We start from the raw sequence: 25,269 nt of genomic DNA on the forward strand, positions 1-25,269 counted from the left end.
ATTCATAAGCTTACTTATTGGTGCTCTAACTTGAAAGAAAATCAAATAAAAGAAAATACACTAACAAAACAAAACTGTAGTCATATGATGTGAAATAATTTCATTAATGCGGCCTTTAGGAGTAAAAATATAAAACTGAGATATCCAAAATGTGAAGTATGTGTTTGAATATCTCACCATGTGAAAAAGGCTGCATTTCTTATTCTATAATTGTCTTTATTTCAGTTATTTTATTTTATTTCATTCAGTTATTTATTCAGTTATAAGCATATTGCGACTTCCATTTCAGTACTAAATACGAAACATAGCTTCTTCATAATGATGGTCAGGAATACAGCTTATGCAAATTAAGAAATTTCAAAACACGAATGCAAATGAATAAAGTTTTATATATATATATTTTTTTTTTTAATATTTTTAAAAATACTTTATTCTAGGGCTGGTATGTCCACTGTCATTTACCAACTGCATGCAGTATTAAAGTCTGAAGACATGCCTGCTCCAGACCCATGAAGTTTTTATAGTCTATGAAGAATTATGGAGCAGAGGAAAAAAGAAAACCCTGTAGTTTGAACTTATAAACTATTACTAATCTAACACACTTTTCTACCTCTGAGGTAAGTCTCTTTCTCTAGTGGTTTAAATGAAGACTTTATGGCTGAAAATTACAAATAAATGAAAAAAGAGGGGTCCTGTTTTCCTTCTCCTTTCTTCTTTTCCTAGAGGTCCACATTTTCTCTCCACTATGCATCTCAGCATCTCATTCTGTCAACTGACAGCCCAATACATGTGTTTCCCATAAAGGTTAGCTTCTACTTCCTAGATGCTCACTTTTTTCATTGATATTGTTCTCTTGGTCATTCCTTGAAGTACACCTCTACTAAAGACATTACATCTTTCACAGTGAGTGATCACTTTAGTGTTTTCCATTAGATTGGATGGCTGGACATATGAACTAAAAAAAGCAGCTTACAATGCAAGGTACTGAATGATAAACTTATCATCATGATAGTTTAAGTACTAAAATGTTTTCAGACATAACTTCAAAAGCATATACACAAATTGATAGTTTACTATTCACTGTCTCATATTCCAACTCTACTTCTCTCCTTATACTATGTCTAATATCTTAGCACCTGTCACCCAGATATTGGTTGGTCTTTAATAGCATGGACTTCATGTCTATCTAATTGCAAGTTTGACATGTAAAATTGTTTTGGGTGTGTATTGTGACTTTGTAATCAAGACTGACAACATTATCTCATGCGTTCTGTCTGCTGTATTGGTGGACATTGATTGGTTATTTTTACTAAATGTTCTCTGTTTTCTAAAATATAATAGCAATCATTTTCTTCAGTAATGGTATACACCATATCTACTCCCCAGTACACTGTACTGCAAGTGAACAGTTAGTTTGTTTACAGTATATGCTCTTCTTTTACTGCTCTTTCCATGCCCTGATGCTTACCTCAGTTGTGACAAAAAAAGGATTAAGTGGAAAACTTATTTATAGGTGTTCCCAAGGTACTGTAAATATCCCTAGGCTGTCTATCTAGAACAGGGCCCATTATTATTTCAAGTGTCAAAAATAATTTAACACTTCGCAATTGGAGTATAAATAATAAAATCAAATAGTCTAAATAGACTCTAAAGTGTCTAAAATAGTTTACCTCACAACTGGAGTATATGCACTACATTAATTTGTTTCATGATTGAAAATATATTCAGAATATTAACTATATTTTTATTATGTAAACCTAAAACACAGTCTTTATTTATTTTTTTCTGACCTTGTTCTTTATAGCACAGGTGAAGAGCATATCCAGGCCTTGTCTCTAGATAGATGGTTTGGATACTCTGAAAGATATAAGTTTGAATATCATTAGTAGAAGCAGGGAGAACTTAATTAAGTCTCCCAATCCTGCGATAAGCATTCTAGACACTAATCTGTTTCATTAAAAATTAGTATTAAAAAGAACAATCTTTGTGCTGCTCTTTTCTAATCCTTTAAAGTAAAAGTCAGAGTGGTTTCCGTGCTCTGTGTTGAAGGTAAACGCTCTAGCTATGTAGCAGAGGTACTCCAAGTACACCTACTCAACAGATGTAGAGAACATGGGAACATTTTTGAGTCTGCCTTAATCATAAGCAGGAGGTAGGCACCAAGTCAGTCATCCAAGATGGCTGATATTTGTCGTATGAAAGGTTTAGGTGCTTATGTAACTTAATTAGCAAATCAACAGATGCTACTGACCTTTTACTCAACTAACTCTAGATCATTCCCTTCAGTGTAAAGGACTGAACTAGGAGTGAAATTTGTGTACAGTACAATTGCGTGTGTGCACCTTAGTGAAACTGACCTTGTAGTTTGTGTTTAAACTTGCTTTAAATACAGAAAACAAAACACAAATGCTAAGTATTATGACTTTTAATCTCACAAAATCTTAATTAAGGGTGAAGTGTGGTTTGGATTATGCCTCAGAAAGACACGCAGCTACAGAGAACCAGTCTCCCCAGGTAAATAGAGATGATTAATTTGAAATTGTTTGAAGTTTGTTTACTTAATGCATATATAACAGGAGGCTTACTCAGGCAAATAAAATGCCTCAGGAATCAAATATCAAAATAGATGGTGGCAGTGGTTGGGGAAACCAATTAACATACCCACAGGAAGCTACCAGTGGAATTTAAACCAATATTCTCTGCTTTACTGAAAAGGCAGAGGATCATTTTTTTATAAGATGAAATGAGAGAAAAAAGTTGTGCTTTTTCCACACTTAAGTTAGCCTTGGGTGTGGCTTTTCATATCAAATGCAGTTTTTCAGTTTTAATAAAGATAAGGTGTTTTAATAAAGTTTTAATAAAGTAACTCTTCTTGTTTATACACACATGTATATATATACACATACATATATTACTCTAGTGTTGCAGTTAAAAAATAAGGGTTATGAGGAATGAAAGAAAAGCACTTTCTCTAAGTTACTCTTATTTTGAACTAGGTTTGTATCAAACAACTTTATCTACACAGATTTGTTGACAGGCGATGTTAAACTTTAAAGGATAAGTAAACAGAAGATTTTCATGAATGTTCACATTTCCGTCATTTTGCTGGATAAGCAAACTCATATATCAACTGCCTGATTTTAACACATGATATCAAGTCCTTATGAAAAAAAATTTTTATATTAAAAGTAATTTTAAAAACGTAAAAACTGTATGGCAAAGTACCATTTAAGTCTGAATGAATACCTGAAACGCTGAAATGGTCATTAAATGTTCTCAGAAATGTCTGATGCTGAGGCCTACAAACTTACTTGCAGAATGGGACCAACCGCATTGAAAATAAAATTTGCTATAAGATGTTGTTATGAAGCTTGGATACTTTGTTGTTGTTGTTTAACTTTAGCTGATATTATAGGGGATGTACCTGCACTGTACCAAGACTTCTTAAAACTTTGTAGATTTACTCCTGGTTTAGCTTTACCAAAGATCTTCTGAATACAGTGAAAATCTGATACACAGAGTTCATCAGTAGTTACACAGAAGATGCAGTAGTTTGATGTATATTTAGTATAAAAGTAGTAGAAACATTGGTAACCTTTCTTGCTCTTCTTTATGATATTGGGTATTGTGTCAAAGAAGAAAAGATGGCAAGATTCAGAGACAGAAACAAACAAACAAAAAAACACAGCAAACAAACAAAAAAATCCCAAGTGAGGCTGAAGAAGGAAACAGGTAGTTTGCTGAGCTTACCACTAATGAAAAGAAGTACCATTAGTGATGTTCCCTCTGTACTTACATACAACTGCAGATACTAGATAAAGAATTGTCTGGTTGAAATAATGAACTAGACTATTTTTATGTCTCTTGTAAGAGACAAAATACAGAAATAATCTTGCAAATAAGCGTTTTTCTCGTTTCATTTCTTTCTGACAGGCTGTGGGTAAACAAAGCAGCTCTGCTTCATTGTTGCAATATGTATTCTGAAAAGAGCTGTACCAGCATTCTTACCAAGAATGGTGGGGGAGAAGAAAACAACAACCAAAACACTAAAATCTTGCTGACTTGGATGCTTTTATAAACCAGTACTCCTGCAAACCCAGTTGTGTAATTTCTGTTTGTTTAGACAACTCTTCTATCTACTATGATTACCCTCAGTCATTGCCATCAGCGAAGGGCTAATAAGAGGAAAGGTACATACACATTTTAGGATTCTAGAGTGCCTAAATAGTCTCTTCCATTTGTTCAGGTCTAGAAACCCCCTCCAGAACTATGTACCACAAAGAGCAAGGCCACAGAACAATTGCTGGACAGAGATCTTCATCCATCTTCTGAGTGCCCAATGTCATGTAATATAGTCATTGAAGACGGATTATTCCTCTTGCTGAAAGGATTTACCTCACAAATAGGAAAAATACCCCCCCTGCTAACCACTTTTACCCTCTGTAGCTCATCCATAAGGCACGAAGGCAGAGCCCTGTGCTATTACTGTTGCAGTACACGGGACAAAACTGCGTGCTGTGGTTTAGAAAGCTCAGCACGCAAGGGCTGTAGGAGCAGAACTGCAAGTGCCTGAGAGGAGGGCTGTATTTACCTCATTTATAAACATAACCCAGGGTGTTTTCTTGTTTGTAACAGCGGTGAAAGTGTTTTTTTTTTTTTTTTTAGGTTACAACTTGAGGCGTCCGAAGAAATACTGTTTACAATTGGGCACACGTGAGCTATGAGTAATGTTAACTATCACCTACACCTCCTTTGAAGTACAGATGCAAGAATGAACATTTAACTATGCACCTGGACACTCGGATTGTGCAACCCAAGCCTTTCTCCCGCTGCAGTCCTTGCCTCACAAACTCCCCGAGCGCGCTGCTTTTCCGTACCCTCATCCTGTTACTTTCGACGCTGCTGAGCAACTTCTGCCCAGCTGGCAGCCTTGGACAGCTCTGACACCTCAAAAACGCGTGACAAAAATCAAGCTTAGGCGCCCCGGTGCGATTAATGACAGGCGTTAGAGGCTGACTGAGGAGCGAGCCCTCAGCAGCCTCCAACCTCCCCTCAGAGCACCAACGGTCACCGCCTCGCGCACCCGCCCCGTCAGGGGAGGGGGGAAAGGGGGGGGAGGGGGGGGGAGGGGGTCTCGCTTCTTTGATTGACACCCCTCTGAGCCACTCAGAGCTGCCGCTGCCTGCAGGGCGCGGGGCTATTGGTCGGGGCGGCGGGGGTGGGTGGGCGCAGCTCCGTGAACGGGGGGGTGGCGTAGGCGCGGTGCCTGCCGCTACTCGCAGGCGCTGCGGGGTCACCTCGCTGCTGCCTCCTGCCTGGGAGCGAGCCCGGCCCCGCCCCAACGCCCGCCATTCCCTCCGTCCCTGCCTCCTTGCCTTCTGCCCGCTCGGTCTCTCGGTTTCTCGCTCGGGGGGCTCCGCAGCTCGCAAGATGGCTGACGGCCGCGACGTCGCCGCGGAGCAGCTGAAGCAGTGGCAGAGCCAGCGGGGCTCGCAGGTGCGCGGCGGCGGGGCCGTAACGGTCGCGGGGCGCCCTGAGGGGAGAGGGGGGCGCCCTGAGGGGGGGGCTGGTGACGAGGGGTGATGGCAGCGGGCGGTGGCTGCGGGTAGGATCGGGGCGGGAGGTTGGTGCAAGTCGTGGGCTGCAGAGCCCTCCTGCACAAGTAAATGCCCACAAAAATGCTTGTTTCAGCGTGTAGGCGCTGCGATGCCTGGTGTCGTGGCTCTCCAGAGCCGCCGTGTCAGGTTCCACTAGGTGTGTTGACAGGAACGCGTTTGGGGCATTAAATACCCTTTGTGCTGCTCATGCTGACCAGCCGTCTCATAAAACATTATGGGCTGCTTTACTGAAGGGTTTTCTGAAGGGTTGCTTCTTAAAAGAACAGTTCCCCCTGTTTGTAGTCGTTTTTATTTTCTTGTTTTCACCAAGAGAGTACTGTACGAAGACTATTTCAGTGGTGAAATATGCCATATTCTGCCATATTTCACGGTTTACTCTTAGACTGTTGATGATATTATTTATATAGATGGCAGCTTGGCTTTTCTGTAGTGAAACAATATTTAAATATAGGCCAAGGTTAATTTGGAGACTGGGAGGTAGCACAGAGCCTGTGTTGCATAAGGAGTCATGAGACCTTCAGATAGAGAGTAGGGAAGGCTTATTAGAATTTTAAAGTGACTTGTATAAGGTGCAAAGTATCAGTAATGCCTGGAAGTATGCACTTTGATGTATGGTGTTTACAACAGCTGTGACTAAAATTCTCCTGGCTTCGATTCCTGTGACAGTGCCTTCAAATCTGCATGTTCATCTCTTCAGGTTTTGGCTGTGTGCAGTTCCCAACCATATGAAAATACAGGCATCAAACTCAAAGCCAGGAGTAGTCTGAGGGTTCTTGTTGGAACTAACATGTTTCCTCCTCCTTCCTCACGTGGACGGACTTGTTTTGTGTGCCCTGCATGCCATTATCCTGAAACGAAGGGGAATATATCATACCAGTTGAAAAAGTGTTCGTACTTCTCATGCCAACATTGGAAAGAACATCTTAGAAAGTTTTTCTATACAAGAGACTTTCAGCTACAAAACTCTTTACAAAAACGTTTTTGATATGCTTTGTTTCAGAAAGATGTATTTTTAGATACTGTTTCTAGTAGTCTTCTATGCTAATGTTGTGGAAGAAATAAGTTTTTTGGGCAACAATGTAGCTTGTTCCTTTGAAAAAGGCTGCATTTACCAGTCCTCGTCCTTTGCTGCATATATAGCTTTTAACTAACATGCAGAGTTTTTTTTTCCTTCAGGTACTTATGCTGAAGGGATTATAAAACCATATGCAAGTCAAAAACTCCTTTTTAAGACTACGGATACATGGTGGGTTTTTCCTGCTGTCTGTCCCTTACCAAGCGCTTTTGAGGGTTTTGCTGGGCAGCAGGTCATGGGAGTAGGTACATGTGTTATAGTCCTACCACTGTATGGTTAAACCTACTGGGCTTTTCAGAATTCATAAACAATTCCAGATGAGCAGGGTAGCTCTCCATGACTTCTCTGTGCCTCAGTGGACTGGGTGGAGCTAGATAGCTGCTCCACAAGGACATAAATATCAGTGACTTTAGAATCCCACTCTGTGGGCTGCAGGGGGGTGTAACAGGGACTGCAGAGGAGATGTGTTGTGTTAGAAATCCAGAATCCAATCACCAAGTTTGCTTCTTTTTGAATTGTACTATGCAGAATTTATAAATGGTGTTTGAGCTGTGCACAGGGTTTGTATGTTGCAGGGCAACATGCTGCTGTGGAGTGAGGATGCAGTGGAAGTCTCTGTATGTGTGGAACATGTAGGAAGGATGGAAATGTCTAATGAATGGGACTACAATAAATGTGGAGAGAAAGGTACAGAAGCTTAGGATGCCATCGGTGGGATCTTTTTTCCCCTCACATTACAAAGAGCTTGCTCGTCTTATATGAGTATGACGGTCATCAATACAAAAAAAAATAATAATTTATGCTTGGTAAAATAAATGAATATTGTTTTTTAGCTTTTAGAAATGTGAAAACTTTAATCAGCAAAAATGATGAAAATCAAAGAAAAAGTGCAGGAATTGGATTTTTAAAAAGTGTTTACTTGAGAAAAACTTTATTGACTAAAAAGTTGAATTTAAAAAACAAGTTTAAAAGTTGAGTTTAAAATCCTCTTATATCGTGGCAAATTTTTGGGCTCACCTGTGGATGTGTGTTTATTAGAATACTATTTTGAGATGTTAAACCTTCAGCATAACTAAGGATGAGAACTTTCAGTGCCATCTGCCCTGATGACTGCTCAAAGTGAGCAGTGAAATCATTTTCCTTGGCCCATTTAAAACTGAACATAATCTAAGGTAGGCAGAAGAGAAGCAGGGGAAACAGTATTGAGAACAGCTTCCACTTCTCCTTATTTCCATTGACAAACTCTAGGTAATATTTTCATTGAAGTAAAAGCTTCTTTAACTTGAGAGTACTCTGAATACAGCTTAAATGGCAACTTTGTAAGTTTCTGAACATCTGTAATGTTCCTGTTTGTAACTGTGTACATTCTTTAAAGTTTGTATCAACTTCAGTGTAGGTTAGCATTTCAAATATCCTGAAGTAGTCTAGAAATTGAATATATGCTTATAGCTAATGAATTAGTGAATGAAGAATAAAGAACCTGGTTATTTTGTGATTTCAAGTCGGTTAGCACATGCTGCATATTAGTAAGAACACGTTGGAAATGCAGTTATCCTGTCAAACGTCTTTTATGTGGTTATTCATGTACCAGTGCTAAACAAAGGCAAATGACTCCTCCTGCGTGCTTCACCTCACCCAGAGCTCTGGGTGTAGATGTGAGTAATTGTTCTGCCCCTGTCTCTGAGCTGTCTCTTGGAAAGTATCTGGAGGCTAGTTGGGTGCAGCATACTCTTCCCTGAGTTACAGGTTGGAATTTTGCCTGTTCAGTGATAGGATTAAAACACTTCAGGAAAAATGTGGATTGTCAGGATAAAGTTGGAACCCGTGAACTGATAGCAGTAAATGCCTCATCAAGGGTTACTTTGTTCATCCCATCCCTTTTCATTAATGAAACTGTAAAAGGGAGGGGATAAGTGGGTTTGTCCTGATGCATTTCCCATGGTTCAGTTACGTGGATGCTTCTGGCAGAAAAGGGTGGGACGATACTGGTATCCTATGTGGATATATGACAGTTTAGTGCAATGTATAAATGTGGATTTGGTGTTAAATAGCCATGGTCTGACTCAAATATTTGAGCTCAAATATCTGTTGCAAGTTCTTTGCTTATTCTTTTCTTGCCAACTTGAATTCTGTTCAATATCCTTGACCAATGCTGCCCCTGCTCCCAACAGTTAATAGATGTGTCCCAGGGACAAACCTGATGTCTGCCACCATCCGGTCTCTGGAGCTGATGGACTTTTGCTTGCTATGTTTTATGCAGTACTCAGCAAAATGGATCTGTCACCTTATAGGGGAGTATGAATGTAGATGTGATGCAGATAAATTCTTCTCTGCTGGATTTTTTGAAGGGAAGTGGAAGGACACTAGTTACATAATGCTACAGAATTCTAGCAGTTGTTTCCTGAAGTTATCTTGGGGTGTCTCTCATCTTTGGGTACAGGGTCACTCCCACTGCACAAAGATGCTGCACTTGGAAGGAGCCTACAGGAATGGTTAACTTAGATGTGGTATGGAAGGGTGGGGCAAACACTGAATATGGGCTATTTCAGGCAATTCCTTTAAAAAGACAGTTCTGGTTTCCTGTCCTTTTGACAGATAATACTTACAGTAGGGCTTCTGATAATCCTCTTCTTCAATCACCCCAGATTTGAATCTGGAGTGATTCCCTGGGTGTTCCTGTTTATGTTATTATCACGGCTCTTTCAGACTAATGATGGTAGTCATGTGCCTTCTAGTCATTGCTGTGACTTCATATTTTCTTGAAGTGAGGTAAAGTCTTAGTAAAATTTCTGAACCATTGAAAACATTCCGTGGTTATATATGGCATTAACTGCTGTTCTTAAGTAGCCTCAGACATAGGACTGTGCTGATGCAGCTGTGCCTCTGATTTCTGTAACAATTTCCAGAATCTTATGCTGTTTTCTAACGTACTTTGATATGTCCTGTGATACAACTGTTGACCAGGTATGGGTGTTATGTGGCTTAGAGGATTTTTGGCTTCTGGTGTTAATACTGACTTCCTCTTTCAGAGGCCAGATGTCTTGACCACTGGAGCTGGGAACCCAATTGGGGATAAGCTCAATCTTATGACAGTAGGGCCCCGTGGTCCTCTTCTGGTTCAAGATGTTGTTTTCACTGATGAGATGGCTCATTTTGACAGAGAGAGGATTCCTGAAAGAGTTGTGCATGCAAAAGGAGCAGGTATGTTTCATTAATACTTATTTGTGTTTTTCTTCATGCAGCACTAGGCTTTAGAAATCTTTGAGATAACCAATTGTTATAGATGCGTTGCATTACAATGTAATCTATGATCTAGTTATACTAATAACAGTAAGAACAGGAATTAAAGCCTAGTTTAGAACCACTTGTAGTATCTTTGACCTGAAGGTAGATGGATCAAGTATGTGAAGCTTAAAGTGACTTTTTAAATTTTTTTTTTGTAATTCAGTTTTAACATCTGCCTGTACCTTCATAGTTGTGGAACTGGCATCTGTTTTGTTACATATAGCTTATAAACTATGGACTGAATCTTATTGTAATGTGAGTGTATACAGAAAAATTCCTCTGTGGGAGCAAAAGTAACTGTGTTGCTTCATCTGGTTTAAAGATGGACCGACAGTGCTGCAACGCATGCCAGGATTGAAGAAATACATGTCTTGCTCAGAGATAAATATGTAAACTCTTGGCAGAAAAGCACTCAGAGTTACTGTTTATTTTGTAGAGCAGAAGTAAGGCCTGTATTGCTGCCAGGAACTGTTAACGATGTGTTCAGGATGGGGAGGGGGAAATGCTGTGCAAGCAGTATGTAGTGTGTGATATAAACTTTGTTCTTGGGTGATTTAGTGCATAGATTTAAACTGGTGTATTTCCATGATTTCTGTTGGTTTTATGATGTTCAAGCAGGCAGCACTGAATAATGTGCTTTGTGAGTGGCAGGAAAGTATCCTGATAGTCTGATATTTCTAAATGCTTTTTTCAGGTGCTTTTGGCTATTTTGAAGTGACTCATGATATTACGAAGTACTGTAAGGCAAAAGTGTTTGAACACATTGGAAAAAGAACACCAATTGCTATACGGTTCTCAACTGTTGGTAAGGCTCTGAAGTTATTGTGTATCTTCTTACATGGGTACTAATAGTTAACACTGATATTGGTATGTTTGCATTACAGAGCACTGAAATTGAACTTCAGATATTTTGAAATGTTATGGCACCTAATTCCCCTTCTGTCAATTTCATTTAATTTTTAAGACCTTAAACAATGATAAGCAGTGTCTGTGCCTTGTGGCAAGAACCCACTGTAGGTACTTCTGTTGGTACTTTCTCCCTTAAAATGTGGAAGAAAGAAATGGTAGTCTGCTATTTTTGGTTGTGATGGAAAGCTTACTTTGTTTCTGGATGGATCATAAAAACGAACTTGCATACTGCAGTTCTACGCTTGAAATTTGAAGGCTTGAAATCTTCTGCTGTATTAATGACTTTGAGATGAGTGGTGTGGAAAATAAGCTCTAGGCAAATAATAGTCTTCTCTAAACGAACTCTTCTTTCTTTTTCTAAAGAGCTGAATGAATGAATGAATTGACGATCTTAAATTATATTAGGTAAAATGTGCATTATAAGAAATACCTTATACCTGACAGAAAAATGACCTTTAAAAAGGTATGTTACTATTTTATGTTTAAAAAAATTCCAGTGATAATTTAGTTCTGGAAAATTGCCTTGGAGAAAAGGGAAGGGGAGGAAGAGGACAAGACTCAAGTAGCTGCTGTTTTTGGCCTACTAGCCTTTGCTGTCACCAGAACTCAGGTGCTCGTGGAATGTCCTCTGGGGGTTGGGGTAAAAAGCATGCAGCTGAGCTTGATGAGCAAACTTTGCTAAAGTGGTGTGTTGCATTGTTACCTTTCCTTTCCCTGCTATGTTTAAACATGTTTCTTCCTAGTTATTTCATAGTAAACAATGATTTTCCAAGAGAGATTGAGTGTCTTAATTATTTCATCATGCTGACTAGCATTAACTGTTTCTGAATACATCTAGAACGCTTTTGATCAGGTATCGTGGTGGATGCTTTTGCTGTGGTGTAATCTACCCACTGAAAGGATTGTTTTGGGTAAAGCTGGGGGGTAATTAGAAGCGTTGCAACTCTTCTATGAGTTGCATACACTACTTAGATTGCTACCTTCCAAATGAGAGCTTTCACAATGGGATTCAATGCACAAACTAATATACTTTTTGCCAATTCAGCCTTATCTGATGTCTGTTAGTGATAAAGCAAACAAGTACATCCACTCAAACCAATAAAGAGTAGAATTTGCATCAACTATGGCCTGCATGCTTGGGTGGGTGTCTATTTACACTTTGGAAGCTTCAGGCACTGTCTGAAGTATTATGGCAAATATAACAAATTACAAAGTAAAGAAGAGATTTTAATAAAAAAAAAAAAAAATCAAAGCCAAACACTCTTCTAGGATCTTATGGCATATTCTAAAGTTCCATAGTTTTATGCTTAGAATTGGTTTCATACTGTAACACTTCTATATGTTCTTATGTTTCTTCAAGCTGGAGAATCTGGGTCAGCTGATACAGTTCGTGACCCTCGAGGGTTTGCAATGAAATTTTATACAGAAGAGGGTAACTGGGATCTTGTGGGAAACAATACTCCTATCTTCTTTATTCGGGATGCAATGTTGGTAAGTAAGCACCGAAGACAACGGTACTTTGTGAAAGAGTCCAAAAGCTTGTTCACATCTTATTCTTGTTTCACCGAGAAGCAAAATTCCATGTTTTGACATGCTTACTCTATCCATTGGATGTTCCAATGGTTTTTGATTTGATAAGGTGGTATTTAAAAAAAACTTCAGTAAGAGATAAAGCTCGATTACTTACGTTAGTACTTTGATACCACACATGCTTAGCTGTTTGCTGTTGCACATGTCTCTGCATAATAGCCATCAGGTGAATAATTGTGATTTTAACCCTCAAGTCATTTCAGCTTCACTGGTATTAGAAATAGCTGTTTTACTCTGTAGATGTCTTAAATTTCAAGGCTATTCAAAGGAAAGTTGAAAAGCTTCTTTAAATTCTTTTGTATTAAATCTGACTATTTGAGTAAGTTTAACCGTACTTTGTATCTGTAAGAAGAGGGGACTTCCCTAAGAGTAGGGTTGTTCTGTATGACTTAGATTAATATTTTATAATGTTTTATCTCTATATTCATTTTGGAGTTAAATATCCCATAGTTTATATGAAATCTGAGTGCTTGCCTTATTTTATTGGGCAGAAGTTGAAAGCATTGTCTGGCTCTGAGCATCCTGTTTATCATAACTGTAAATATTTTGCTTTTAGTGTCAAATCAGTGAAGTTATGGTAATTTGAAAAACTTTCTCATCTTTCAGTGTCTTGTTCCTTTTGTAGATAAAAATGTATAAGGAAAAAAAACTGTACATCTTATTCAGTACCAGAAGTTGCTTAGCATATCCTGTATGACTTGGAAAATGAAGTTAAACTTTTTTTCCCTCCCCTCCCCCTGACAAATTAGTTTCCATCCTTCATCCATAGCCAAAAGAGGAACCCTCAGACTCATTTGAAGGATGCAGATATGGTATGGGACTTTTGGAGTCTTCGCCCTGAGTCTTTGCATCAGGTAAGGTTCTCTGGAATATCATGGCAACATAAGTTTTTAACTGAAATTGCTTTATCTGGATCCAATGTAATCTTTTAAGAACACTAAAGGTCAGAGGCCTACTATAGCTTTTAATGCTCTTGACATGTTTTTCTAGTTTTGCCTTTTCTTTTATAGACTATGAAATAGGCAGGATTTTTGTTTCCATAATCATATTTTACATAGAGGTAAAGGGGAAGTTAGTGGACTTTCTTAGTATTAAAGTAGTGAGAATATCGATCATCAGCAAACTGCATATTAACATTATGTATAGAGAAGAATGTTATACCAAAAAAAAGCAAATACAAAATTCAGTATCAAAAATTATCTTTTTGATTCCAAGCATTGAATCCAAGAAAATGGATTCATCTGAAAGCCTTTCAGTTACTACTGCTTGGGAAGTGGTATCACAAGTATTGTTTGTGGTAATAAGCCTGAAGGAAGCTGCATTTGGAATAGCTTTGCATGGTGGTATGTTTATTGCTTGAGAAATCAGTTATTCAGGACTTCGCATTTCAGATGTTTTTTAAAACCTGTTGAAAATTGTATATTTAAATTATCCATGCTTATCTGCCCTGTGCTTATAGGGAGAATGATAACATTAATGTGCAATATTAACGTAAAGATAACGAATATTTCATGTGGCCATACTTTTTCACACAAGTTCAGTTCACATCCTTGTATGTGGAAAGTCTAAGCAGTCTTAGTTTAAGTCTTAGAACCTTAAACTATAACATCCTAGAATATTTTCTCTCATTAAGATGACTTCCAGTGATGCAGATGAATTTAAGTGACCTTTGACTCAAGTGGTCCTTTATTTGTACTGGTGAATGAGCAAATGTTGTTGGGTTCTTCTCTTTAGGTGTCTTTCTTGTTTAGTGACCGTGGTATTCCTGATGGATATCGCCATATGAATGGATATGGATCACATACTTTTAAACTGATTAATGCTAATGGGAAAGCAGTTTATTGCAAGTTTCATGTGAAGGTATGTTCTTCTCCAGTTATCTATTGGAAAGATATGTCATACTGAATTTTAAAAAAAATAACGAAGGTTGTCTGAATGTTCTGGAGTTAATTTTTAGTTCAGAAAACATTTATTCATGCATAGACCAAATGTAAATAGTGTATGTTTTTCATCAGTTGCATACATCTAACGAACGAAGGATGCTCCTGTTTAGGAATGTTTCAATGTATGTGATATGTTCATGGCTACAGTGTAGTTCAGATTCAACAGCTGTTTCTTCAGGTAAAAATTCTCTGTCTGGCTCTGGTTATTGTTCCTGTTAGTCTTCTGTATATGAGTCACACTGATACAGTATTTCCAAGTTTTATGTGAGTCAAGCAATATAATCCTCACTTCCTAAGAGCTCTGTGGCCGAAACTTACAGAACTTTTATGACTTTGTCAGAAAGTACTTGGTAGCATACCTTGCTTGGAAACAACTTCCCATCAGTTTTAAAGGCAACACAGATTCTTACTTTGTTAGATGTTAGTAGAGGCTGGACACACCTTTGGAGCAAGACTTGAGAAACCATTATGTTAAACCAAGAAGGATTGCATAGCAGCTTATACCTTTTGAGGTGTCAGAAGCTTATAAAAATGAGACTTCAGTGCTAAAAGTGTCAGAAATTAAGGGGAAGGAGAAAAAAGTTTAAAAATTACAGATTGTGTAGGATGTTCAGCATTGAAGGCGGCCACCCTTTTATCAGTTTGTGTTGGCATGTGGCCTATAGGAAGGGATGGGATGATAAGATACTAAAGGAATACTCTACCTGTAAAGGGAAACGTCTATTTGATGTGCTGTATCATATTTTTGTTCTGTAGTATAGTATTATATTTATTTCACAGAATCAGAATGGTTTGGGTTGGAAGGGACCTTAAAGATCACTGAACTCCAATCCCCTCTTCCCCCTTCCACCATGGACAGGGACACCTTCAACTAGACCAGGTTGCTCAAAGCCCCATCCATCCTGGCCTTAAAGACTTTCAACTTACCTGGGCAACCTGTTCCAGTGCCTTTATCACCTTTCATACTAAAGAATTTTTCTTATCTAAATTAAATCTACCCTTTTTTAGTTTACCTCCCCAGCTTTCTTGTAGGCTCTTCTTTAGATACTAAGAGGCCACTATATGATCTCCCTGCAGCCTTCTCTTTTCCAGGCTGAACAACCCCAACTCTGTCTGTCCTCGTAACAGAGGTGCTCCAGCCTCTTGATCATCTTTGTGGCCCTCATCTGGACTTGTTGTAATTTACTTGTTGTAATTTTATCATAGAATTACCTTTTATTTGGAAGGCAGCTGTTGAATGTAATGTGTACTACTGAATGTACTCTGAACCTAAATTGCTGGGGATTAGGAGATGGACAATCATAATCTTAAATCTTGTTAAAAACATGTTTTTGTGTTTTTTTTTGTTGTTGTTGTTTGTTTTTTTTTTTTTTTTTGTAATTTCTGCACTTATAACTGGTTCTGTTTCTTTCATTGCTTTTAGACTGATCAGGGCATCAAAAATCTTTCTGTTGAGGAAGCAGGAAGGCTGGCTTCTACTGATCCTGATTATGGAATACGTGATCTTTACAATGCCATAGCCCATGGCAACTACCCATCCTGGTCTTTCTACATTCAAGTTATGACATTTGAAGAAGCAGAGAAGTTTCCATTTAATCCTTTTGATTTAACTAAGGTATATCTGCTACAACTGTGAATATTTTATTTCAGCTTGTTTAAGAGTTCATGAGATGAAAATTTAGGAAATGCCAGAAACAAGCGTATCCATAAATAAAGCAAACAGGTTCCGCAGAGTAGCACTGTTTAGGGTCCAGTTCTTATGACTACAGTTGGTCTGTCCCTTTTATTCCTATCACTTCATTTTTTTTTAAGTGTGCTGTTTATTACATGGTCAGGATGAGTCAGAAATTCCAGAGATGAAATCATATACCTGTAAAACATATTGGGGCGTGGGATGGGGGGGAACATGTCCAGTTACTGAATTTTAAGTGCTGGGTATTTAATCCAGAAAGTTGGAAATAAGATCCAATTCCTGTGGTATAGTGTAAAATCTGATGTTGTTCTTGGTGAAATATGTTTAGGGCTTGATTTGGGCTTGTAGATTACAACTGTACTGCATTTCAAAAGTCTGATCTCAGATCATAGTCACACCCTGAGCTAGCTAGTTTTGAATGTTGTTGATCATGTAGTTTCTGATCTTGGTCTCATCTTTTGTCAGATTTCTATTTGCTATTCCAAAGAACGGCATGTTGAAAGACTAACAGACTTGTATTTTTTTCCTCTAATATTGCTCCCCTGAAATGGCCAAATAATTTTGACCTGAAAGTTTAGGCCAAGAGGAGAAAGAAAAGGCTAGTTAAGCTGGTTATATTTTGTAGTAGCCGAAAACAATCATGCTACCAGTTCCACCTACAATATTGCATTCCTACGCATCTCTTCAAGTGCCTGTGGGTATTTTATTTAAGTAGTCAAGTGCTGAGATTATGCTGTGATGAAATAAGTTGCATAAATACTCTGAATTGCAAAAGACTTGGACGTTCCTCAACGTTTATTAGCAAAATAGAAATGACTTCAGTAATGTATTCTCTCAATTGAAACTATTAGGTAGCTCTTGCCTGTTTTATTATTTAAGCTACATAATACAACATTTATTTTAATGCATGTGTTTAATGTCTTATAGATCTGGCCACATGGTGACTACCCTCTCATTCCTGTGGGGAAGCTTGTTTTGAACAGGAATCCTGTCAATTACTTTGCAGAGGTAGAACAGATGGCATATGATCCAAACAACATGCCACCTGGTATTGAGCCTAGCCCTGATAAAATGCTGCAGGTAAACTACGGTCAAAATCTCATATTTCCTTGTTTATGGAAGTATTGCTGTCACTGTTTCATAGAATCATAGAATGGTTTTGGTTGGAAGGGACCTTAAAGACCATCTCATTACAGTCCCCTTGCCATGGGCAGGGACACCTTCCCCTAGACCAGGTTGCTCAAAGCCTCATCCAACCTGGCCTTAAATGCTTCCAGGGATGGGGCATCCACAACCTCTGTGGGCAACCTCTTCCAGTGCCTCATCACCCTCCTAGTGAAAGAATTTCTTCCTTTAATCTGAATCTACCCTATCTTGCTTATAAAGCCATTACCCCTTGTCCTCTTGCTGCTTACCCTTGTAAAGAGTTCCTCTCCAGCTTTCTTGTAGACACTTTTAGGTACTGGAAGGCCACTATAAGGTCTCCCTGCAGCCTTCTTTTCTCCAGGCTGAACAACCCCAACTCCCTCAACCTGTCTTCTTAGAAGAGTTGCTCCAGCACTCCTTCCAGTGTTGTGGCCCTCCTCTGGAATCACTCCAGTGGGTCCATGACTCTCTTGTGCTGAGGACCTAAGTGCAGGCTGCAGTATTCCAGGTGGGGTCTCATGAGAGTAGAGTGGAAGGGGAGAATCACCTCCCTCAAACTGCTGGCCGTTCTTTTGATGCAGCCCAGGATATGTCTGGCTTTCTGGGCTGTAAGCACAGATTGAGAAGCCCAACGTGAGCCAGCATCAATCAACACCCTTCAATAATCCTTAGGGCTGCTCTTAATCCATTCTCGGCCTAGCCTGTTCTTGAGATTGCCCTGATTCAGGTGCACAGCCTTTCACTTGGTCTTGTTGAACTTCATGATGCTTACACGAGCCCCCCTATCAAGCCTGTATCAGGTCCCTCTGGATGGCATCCCTTCCCTGCAGTGTGTTGACTGCATCACATAACTTGGTGTGGTGTCATTGGCAAATTTCCTGGGAGTGCACTCAATCCCACTGTCCGTGTTACTGGCAAAGATGTTCAACAGCACCAGTCCCAATATCAATCCCTGAGAAATGCCACTTGTCACTGGTCTCCACTTGAACGTTGAGCTGTTTACTGTAACTGTTTGTGATGTTCCTTATCTACTGAGTGGTCTATATGTTAAATCCGTGTTTCTCCCACTTACAGACAAGGATATCATGCAGGGCAGTGTCACTTGCTTTGTGCATATCCAAACTGTCATGGGCAAGGACACTTTGTACTAGACCATATTTCAGATGTAGTAAATTTTTAAGTCTAAGGTTGAAAGAGATCTATTAATGTTATGCATTTTTTAAGGGTCGTCTTTTTGCGTATGCTGATACACATAGACATCGTCTGGGACCTAACTACCTACAAATTCCTGTGAATTGCCCCTTCAGAGCTCGTGTAGCCAATTATCAGAGGGATGGACCAATGTGCGTGACTGACAACCAAGGTATTAATGAAAATCCTTTTAAATATGATACTTGCATATACTGTTTCTTCTGTTCATAGGGGATATAAAATGTTTACTAAATAAATATTAATAGCCAAAAATTATTTTTACATGGTGATAAACATTACATAAGCATATATATGTAGACTACAGAATGCATTCTCTATGCATTTTTTTGATGTTTCAGAAGGATGTGGACGTTCATTTTTACTTCTGCTTTGTATCAAATAATTGATAGTTCCTATCTGGGTTTTCAATTGGGTGTATATAACTGTCACTTGTGACAAATACTCATTTGCATACTCAAGTATACACACACATACTCATTTGTGTGTATACACACATATATGTATACATACACCAATTATGTAAATATATAATGGCTCTATCTCTTGAATTACTTCAGAAAAGCAGAGTTTGGATATTTGTGTGGAGTAAATTCCACACAAAGAGTGGGGTAAACTCCACAAAAAAAAAAAAACAAACTCCTGTAAGAATGGAACTTTACTTGGTTTTAAACGAAGTGAAGCTTAAGGTGTGTTTTGAAAACTTACTGATAGGTCATCATTAGGGCACTTGCAGAACACCCCGAGTCAAATGAATTCAGCTATGTCTCTAGCTTGTTCATTTAAGTATGTCTAGTAACATACTTGTTAAAAGGGACTTATTTCAAAAGTGCTGAAATATTAATTGTTTAAAATTCAGAAATATGCCTGACAACTGGTTTCACGGAACTTAATTGCTATTTTGTTTTTACGTATAGGCAAAAATCTGTTCTAACAAATAGAAGAGACTAAATCTTTTAAGAAGGCAAATACAGACTCATTAAAAAGTTGAACTGCTTTACTTTCTGATTTCCAAGAAACTGAAAGCCAGGAGTATAAATGTCAAGACTGGAATTTTCACTTTACCTCTATTACATGATATGTTCTGTCAGTGTTTGTCCAATAGTGACTGATCTATACCTAAGCATAAGCCAGTATACGCTTAAGCTATGCCTCATGCTGCAAGCATGTATTCCTCCAGGCTATGGGTACTAACACTTCTTGAAGGAGGAGGCGGAAATACTTTAAAAAACAGGAACTTGAAAACAATTACTCCGATCCAAGAGCAGGTTCAAAAAAAAAAAAAAATTAAGAAGACTTGTAAGTTAATTGTGTTTAAAATACAGACCCTTACATAGTTTAATGTAACCCTATTTCAAATAAGCAGTTGGAAGTATATTTTTATATTGCCTTTGAACTAAAACTTGAATGACCTCCACAATTTCATTAAAATTCTGAGCAATGGTGTTTTGAAAATGGCCAGACCTCTTTATTTCTGAAACAAAGCCTGTTTTTTACCCAAAGACTTATGTAAATCCTGCTTGTAGTAAGTGCTTTTTTAAGCACTGGCTGAAAGATAGCTGATCTTGAGCTTTGGTCAACGTATAATTGAGAACTGTTTTTAATAAAGTAAATTGTAATTGATTTTTTTAGGTTCTTTTAGGCAAAGTACACTTTCTCTTCTAAATTAACCTGAGATCTGATTTCTTTTCATCTGATTTCTTTTTTCCCCCTTCCATCCCTGTTTGTATTCACTTCTCAGGTGGTGCCCCAAACTATTATCCAAACAGTTTTACTGGTCCAGAAGATCAGCCTGTTGTGAAGGAGAGCCGCATGTGTATTTCAGGAGATGTGCAGCGTTTCAATAGTGCAAATGAAGATAATGTGTCTCAGGTATGATGTATGAGGCTTTTATGCTGCTTATTACAGAAGATGAGTGTATGGGCTGTCTAAAGAATACTAACAAGGAACATTCCATCACGGATCTCTTTGCTGAAGCATTTGGTCTAACCTGAAGTTCAGATACTATAGAACTTTGAAAGATCTCTGTATATTTTAATAATGATGAATAACTGTCCTTTTGCTGACAGGGCAGTTAATGAACTTTTACAGACCTCTGCCATCTATGTTTGAGCGTTGATATTTAGAGGTAGTGATTTTCAGTTTTCCTGCAACTGGTGTATACAGATACTAAAACTAGAATTTACATGTAATGTCATGATCATCAATTCGTGAATTGGAGCCCAACAGCATATTTGTTTTCACTAGTTAAATAATCAGTGATTTCAAGCTTGAAATGAGTTGCTAGCAGGTTTGCTTGGAGGAAAAAAAAAAAAAAAACTTGCCAATTGGCTGCCTTTGGAGTTGTATTTAAGTGTTGCCTGACTAGTAAGTGAAAGCTATTTTTTCAGTAATAATGAATTTTAAGTCCAAGTACTATGGACAGAATGGCTCACAGAATGGCTTAGTGTCGAATTTTCAAGATAAAACTGTTTCTATTTATAAGGTGCGAGATTTCTATATCAAAGTGCTGAAGGAGGATGAACGTCAAAGGCTGTGTAAAAATATTGCTGATCATCTTAAAGATGCTCAACTCTTCATTCAGAAGAGAGCTGTAAGTAGCCTAGATATTTTTTGTCTTCTCTCTTCATACCAGACTTCCATGTAGTGTAGCAACTTTTCATCAAAATATCAATATGCTTATGGAGAAGGTCAGGAATTCTAGATTTTCTTGTGCAGGAGTTATGATTACAGAATGCTTACATGTGTGCATAGTTACAGGAATAAATGTAGAACATATTAAAATGACTTTGCTGATGGAAATAATAAGATTGCTGAACATCAGGGATGTCATTATATGTTTACCTTAGTACTTCAAAAATCAGATGACTGCCAGTAGTGTTAGGCCAAAGGTTGGACTAGATGATCTTGGAAGTCTATTCCAAGCTAGATGATTCCGTGATGTTTGTCTACAGAGAAGGAAGAGAGCCAGTGTCAGAGAGGAACTGGAACTTTCCTGATTTTAAATATAATTCCACTGGGAAAGACCTCTAAATTTGGCATTATAGAAACAGTGAGTCATTGTACTCATTGCTCCTTTCTGGCTGGTCGGATTCAAATCTTTTTTTGGAAAAGTGTTTTCCTCCTCCCCTCCTGTTATAGATCCTTCCTGGTATTCCTGGTATAGACCATGGAATATGAAAAAATTGAAGAGTATCTCATGGAGAGAAATCAAGTTCTTGTCTTGTTTTTTTTTTTTTTCCTGTTAAGGTGAAAAACTTCACTGATGTTCATCCTGACTATGGTGCCCGTATTCAATCATTGCTGGACAAATACAATGCTGAAAGTGGGAAAAAGGTACGTTAATGACTTGTGTAGTTGAATTTTGATGGGTTGGATTTTTTCATTTCTTCCATAAATCCACCGAAGTGAGAGATCAGTTTTGATCTACATTTGATTTAAATCGGAGGAATTAATGCATGTGGTATCTAAAAAATGTGGAAGCATCACTCCTAACTACATTAAACATATCTTAACCAGTGATATAAGATAATCTTGTTTTAGTTGTTTCTTAAAGGTACTGGAAGATAACTGTAAGTGCAATGCAGGCTGTTCAGGTTGATCCTTAGACCAAATCATCTATTTTCTGTACTCTTTAAAAAAAAAAAAAAAACAAAAAACAAAAAAAAAAAAAAAACAGAAAAACAAACTTATTTGAGACTCGCCTAGATGCTGTGCTTGTTACAAAGAATAACAAAATTGCTGCTATAAGTACGCAATTCTTTCTGAAGTGACTTATGACTACTTTCTGTGGAACTTGTTCTGAATATTTCTCTTATCATTTTTAGGATGTAATTAAGACGTACACACAAGCCACTTCTCGCATGTCTGCCAAAGAAAGATCCAACTTGTAAAGTGTGCTACAGAGATTTACCTTATGAATCTTGTTTCCACATGACTGCAGGACAACTTGTTGAACATGTTAATGAATGTAGCAGACTTCTGCACAAATACAGCAGTATTTTACAGGCTTGATTTATTAAGCTTTCAAGTGCCTGTATCTGTACTGAAAACAGTAAGTTACACTAGCTAACAATCCTAGTGCCTTTCAACACTAGTGCTTTACTGCTTGCTAACAATATAAAGTGTCTTCAAGGAAACTGATTAAGAAGTTTTTCTAGAAAGAAACATAAGTTTAATCAAAGTGTTTCTTTATTTTATAACTACTCTGGCTAAATCGCACAACGGAACTTGTCTAATGATACTGTGATTATCCTTGTGGATGAACTTGTTCACATTAAAAAGCTGATACTGCTTAGTATTGCTAATAAAATAGTTACCTGTAGGTATTTGTAGACATTTTGAGTTTAATTTTTGCCTTCTAGAAGGAAAGTACATATGCAGTAATTCTACTAAAACTGGTTCTTTCTCGTTCATTATAAAAAAAATAAAAAATAAAAAAAAAAATTAAAAATGAAGCTGAATAGGAAGTTGATCCTAACTGAAGTTAATCTCAACATATGTAAGTTTCATTCCTAATAATACTTTAAGGTAATAAATCCATGCATATTAGTGCTGGGTCAGAGATCACCATCTCCCTTGAATCACTTGGGGCAAATATTTTTCTAATTGTATACGTTTTACAACAAAACTGATTTACATCTCACAAGTCCTTGGGGTGGGGGGGATGTGTCCTTCCTAGTTTACAGGAATTTAAATAGAGAGAGACTAATTTAATAAAAACTATTCCCAATAGCTTTTGAAATTGTTACTAGTATAATCTGATGTTGCTATTTGTCAAGCCCCAGGGTTGTTTTTCAGAATTAAACATTAACTGCAATTGTATGTTTGTTTAAATGTGCATGTATCTATGGATAGATATAGGTATAAAACCTGATTTTAGATGTCAGAATTTTGTCTACTGCTTGTAAACTAATTAATTGGTACAAAAAAAAAAAAATTGAAACCTTTGAACTATAAAGTAATCACTCTTGGATCCAAAGGTGTTTCTTTAGCTTAGTGATACTTTTTGTCTACAATATTGGAGTATAATCTTTAATAATGTCTTATGAATCAATGAAAAATTAACGTTTATATTAGAATTTAAAGTTCAGAGTGCAATTAAATGATAATTATGTAATTTCTGGTCTTATCTCACTTGAATATGTATGGTGTTAGCCTAAGGAAGTATGCTGTCGGCATCTGAATGCTTTACCATATGTGCATAAAACAAAGCCAAGGCTTAAGCTATTGTTTTATAAGGGTTGAAATCCCACTGATTTTTTTTTTTCCTCAATTATTTGGAAAGTGTTTCCGAGTTATGGGATAACTGGTGTTCAAGCTAACTGTTGCAGTTTAGAACAAAAATCCGTCCTACCCATTATATGTTGAAGTTAGTCCTAACAGTCCAAGAAATGTTTCTGAACTGTGCTCAGTAGGATCAGGCAATCTGCCATGCATCTAAAATCCTGGCAAGTTTTAATAACTACTTTGCCTGTTATTTCTCCCTCTTCCTTTGCCAAAGAGAAAGATCAGTGCACATGTGTAACTGGTCCAGATTCTAGTTATACAGCATTACTTCCTTTTCCTTTCCTTGTTTGTCTGCTAACATAGCTTCACTAGCATTCAGATTGGAAGAAGCATGATGATACAAAGGATTTCAGAGCCCAGCTAATAGATCTTAAGCAAGTATGTCAACTTCAATTCATAAAATCAATATATGATTCTTCTGAGGATCTATCTTGAGTTGTATTTTGAATAGGTATGCTTCTTGATTCACCTTTCAAGTATGGGTTTGCATTATGAGAACTGATGGCAGATTTTCATTAAAAAGTTGTTAGTGCTTTCACTAAATAGAAACATAGAAAGCTGTTAGAATGCTATCTATTGATCTGTTGTGAAAAGCCATCTGTGATGCAGTAAAATAAAATTAAATGTTAGTTTATTTTACCCTATTTGCCTGATCAGGCTGGTGGGAGCTGGAAGAGCTGTGTGGCTTGGTGGGAATATTTCTCTGTTAGATGGAATCCTAATGAGTCTCGGAAAAGAGTAAGCAAGACTTAATCTTTAATTTTGGTGGTCTCTGCTGAATGGATAATACTGTCTTTCTCTTATTTCTGAAATAAAACAATTTAAACAACTCTGGGCTACATGTTGTCTTTTTTTTGTGAGCATGTCTTCAATTTATTTTAATCTAGCAAGTTCATGCCTTCGTTTGTGTGGTTTCCTTGTGCAGAAGCTGTTGAAGTTTTGGGAATTGGTGTTTATTTCAGAACACAAGCTATTTGGACTGCTATTTGTATGCCTGATGGCATACAAAGGCTTTGGTCTCAAGGCTGACACTGGGAATTAATGGGAGAGGGAGTGGCAGTGACTTAAAGTTCTTCTGTTCAGCTTTAGCATGGCAAAACTCCTGTTCAGAACTTCATTTAAAACTTGTGAAGTATTCAAAAGAGTGCTGCTCAAATCTCTGATACAGCAGTGCCTGGGACCATGTACCATATGAATGGGAAAAAGCTGCTTTCCTACTACAATGTGAGTTTTGTTCATGATACGTTTCTTAACGTTCTTAAGCTTCTAGTTGCTAAATAATCTTCTGTTATTTTCATTTAAAATCTTCAGTTGTAATTTGCAGAATTGTCAGAAGTTCATCCAGTTTTTCACCGTTCACAAATTCTATTGAAGGAGAGTTATTAATAGTTCATATATTATCCAAAAGTTATAGTACCCAAATAAAAGTTATATTACCCAAAAGTTCAGCTTTTATTGCAGTTGCTTGCCTCACCCTCCCACCCAGCTCTACTTTTTGCTTTATGGGCAAGA

General features: G+C 37.7%; 1 protein-coding gene across 1 annotated transcript; it reads left to right on the top strand.

The window, feature by feature from the left end:
* Positions 1–5,230: 5,230 nt before the first annotated feature.
* CAT (catalase) lies at positions 5,231–24,587 on the top strand. The gene is made up of 13 exons (XM_068684631.1): positions 5,231–5,496; positions 9,723–9,894; positions 10,673–10,783; positions 12,248–12,378; positions 13,227–13,331; positions 14,212–14,337; positions 15,844–16,035; positions 17,041–17,193; positions 18,484–18,622; positions 20,210–20,340; positions 20,954–21,061; positions 21,718–21,804; positions 22,296–24,587. Exons 1-13 carry the CDS (start codon positions 5,431–5,433, stop codon positions 22,359–22,361), a joined length of 1,587 nt encoding a protein of 528 aa, XP_068540732.1. The 5' UTR covers positions 5,231–5,430; the 3' UTR covers positions 22,362–24,587.
* The last annotated feature ends 682 nt before the right edge of the window (positions 24,588–25,269 follow it).

This window comes from Anas acuta, chromosome 5, assembly GCF_963932015.1.
Source record: "Anas acuta chromosome 5, bAnaAcu1.1, whole genome shotgun sequence".
NCBI lineage: Eukaryota > Metazoa > Chordata > Aves > Anseriformes > Anatidae > Anas > Anas acuta.